This window comes from Cupressus sempervirens, chromosome 10 (genome assembly GCF_028749045.1).
Source record: "Cupressus sempervirens isolate cs-2001-9-10 chromosome 10, ASM2874904v1, whole genome shotgun sequence".
Lineage (NCBI taxonomy): Eukaryota > Viridiplantae > Streptophyta > Pinopsida > Cupressales > Cupressaceae > Cupressus > Cupressus sempervirens.
Genome location: NC_143127.1, coordinates 793,237,656 through 793,240,345, shown reverse-complemented (window position 1 = coordinate 793,240,345; position 2,690 = coordinate 793,237,656). Strand labels below are relative to the sequence as shown.

The window sequence follows — 2,690 nt, the reverse complement described above, 5'->3', positions numbered from 1 at the left end:
AAAGAGTCCAAGAAGGCAAAGCAAAGTAATAAAGACACTTTGCATCTTCAAGAAAATTAATAATACTAATCTCCTATTTACTCTTTATTCTCATTGACAACTTCTTTGTTGCCCTTAATGAATTATGTTTTTCTGCATTATGCTTATTTTCAATAAAATAATGTTACTAATATCCTTTTTATAATTTACCTAATTAATTTATGTATTGGTATGTCAAAACTTTATTATTGAATGTCAAGTATAATATTTTATTCCTCTATTATTATGAAAAATGTTCAAATAACTTCCTCATACAATCAAATATAAGATAGTTGATATATGAATTTATTTCATATAATTATAGACAATTTTTAACATAAAAACCATCAAATTATTAAGCTATTTTAAGTAAATTCAAGCAATAATTTTTCTATTAATTGTTTGACAATTAGAACAAATATAATTTTTAACTTGATTTTTTTTAATTATTATTATTTTATTTGTGGATTCTTACATATAACTATAAATTTAAGCACTTATTCAACTTCACATGAAAGTTTCCGTAAGCCTTGAGCTTGCCCAACAGACTGCAATTTTCAGATATGCAGATTGAGATCATTTCATTTACCCTAACAAAAATTACATGTTGAAATTGATTTTATTTAATATTTAAGTAATGACACTATGTCAAATTAAATATTAATAATTTTAATATCACAATAATGAAATACAATCCACCGTAGACAATACAAATATGATATCTTCCTTTAAATATTTGATTATAAAATTAAATGATAAATAGCAATGACAACTCACACAGGTAATCTAAAAGTGAGTGCGTAGCACTAGCTGTGATAAAATCCTCCTTAACAAATTTACTACATCAAATTTCTATGTATTATTGAATTATTTTGACAGATCTTATTATCAATTTAAAATTATAAATGCAAATTTAAACTTTTGTTACAAATGATAATCTTCTGCATAATTGTAATCGACTGAGACAAAACGTTCATCTAAAACTCACATATTCAACCGTTCCCACATAGTATCATTTACGCATTGCAGTAAATCTAATATCACGCCATCATAATTTCTCCGCATTGTTCCAATTTGATGGGCTATTCACACATTAAATATGACAGCTCTAGATTTTTAAATTATAGAACCAAAACTCTAACTTATTTGTTTTCTTCCAGCAATCTATGAAAACCATAATTATATTATATATTATAATATAAAAACTCACCCTTAGTACATTTATTCTAACATCAATGTTCATAAAACGGATGATCAATTAGCACTCCGGGTCAATACAAACATCAGATAAATAAAAATAAATAAAACGGCTTAGAATCCACCGCCGCCCCCTCCGCCTATGCCTCCACCACCTCCCCCTCCTTTGCCTCCGCCACCTCCAGCTCCTCCCCCAAAACCGCCTCCAACTCCACCACCAGAACCTCCACCTCCTCCAATTCCGCCACCGCCACCAGCACCACCGCCTGCTCCCCCACCAGCCCCTCCTCCAAAGCCTCCCCCTGCACCCCCACCATGACCACCACCTATTCCTCCACCTACTCCCCCACCAGCACCTCCACCGGCCCCACCACCTGCCCCTCCCCCAAAGCCTCCTCCAGCACCTCCACCGTGACCACCACCCAAACCTCCTCCTGCACCACCACCTGCCCCTCCTCCAACACCACCACCTGCTCCTCCACCGGCACCACCTCCACCTCCTGCTCCTCCGCCAGCACCACCACCAGCTCTCCCTCCTGCTCCACCACCAAAGCCTCCTCCTGCACCGCCACCTGCCCCTCCTCCAACACCACCACCTGCTCTTCCACCGGCACCAACACCACCACCTCCTGCTCCTCCTCCAACACCTCCACCATGACCGCCACCTAAACCTCCGCCAGTACCACCCCCAGCTCCGCCTCCTGCTCCACCACCAAAGCCTCCTCCAGCACCTCCACCCAAACCTCCCCCAGCACCACCTCCTGCACCTCCACCAAAACCTCCGCCATTACCCCCACCAGCGCCTCCACCGCCGCCAAGTCCCCCACCGCCACCTTTACCAAATCCACCACCACCCCTACCACGTCCTCTACCACCGCCTTTTCCAAAACCGCCACCGCGTCCAAAGTTATGGGTCTCATATTCTGCTTGCCTCGCCAGTTTTCTACCCTCACAATCACTTGCTACTCCCACCAAAATGAGCATAAACATCGCAAGCAAACCACTGAGCTTGAGCTTGAATGCCATCTCTCTCTTGCCAGCCATGTTGAGACAACTATCTTTCATAAATTACATATCTTGGTTGCCTTTATATACTGAATACCAAGTGCAGAGTAACAATATTTTATTGACTTCGACATCAATCACCGTGTCTGATAACCATTGACTGGCAATTAATACAGAACATGTTAGACAGCATATCTATACGCAAATCCATTAAAAGCTGAAACAACCTCCTCAAACATGCCTTGAAATCGTAGAGAGTTTGTCGGGCCTCGGAGTTTGGTATCGGCTAAATAGCCAATACCAATACAAAGCTACCTATCAACGAAAGAAGAAACCAACTAGGTATAGATCATCATTTGCTCGCTGTTTCTCTGCAGTGTTCGTAGTGCATTAAATTCACGCGGTTACCTTTTAGGAGATTTGCCAGCGCCTTTTATTTATACCCCAACCGGCTATGTAAGATTTAGCCA

General features: G+C 40.3%; 1 protein-coding gene across 1 annotated transcript; it reads right to left on the bottom strand.

Annotated features, from left to right (window-relative positions):
• Positions 1-1,329: 1,329 nt before the first annotated feature.
• LOC149536302 (uncharacterized) lies at positions 1,330-2,290 on the bottom strand. Its single transcript, XM_089806264.1, has 3 exons — positions 2,091-2,290; positions 1,887-1,973; positions 1,330-1,793 (listed from the first exon to the last, which is right to left on the bottom strand). The coding sequence occupies exons 1-3, from the start codon at positions 2,278-2,280 to the stop codon at positions 1,330-1,332; spliced, it is 741 nt and encodes a 246-aa protein (XP_089662390.1). The 5' UTR covers positions 2,281-2,290.
• Positions 2,291-2,690: the final 400 nt, after the last annotated feature.

Excerpts from the sequence above, each read along its gene's own strand:
- LOC149536302 (XM_089806264.1), bottom strand. The coding sequence starts at position 2,280 with ATGAAAGATAGTTGTCTCAACATGGCTGGCAAGAGAGAGATGGCATTC. Across the intron at positions 1,974-2,090 it reads TGGCGGTTTTGGAAAAGGCG|GTGGTGCTGGGGGAGGTTTG; the intron begins GTGGTAGAGGAC and ends GAGGTGCAGGAG. Across the intron at positions 1,794-1,886 it reads TGGGGGTGGTACTGGCGGAG|GGGCAGGTGGCGGTGCAGGA; the intron begins GTTTAGGTGGCG and ends GTGTTGGAGGAG.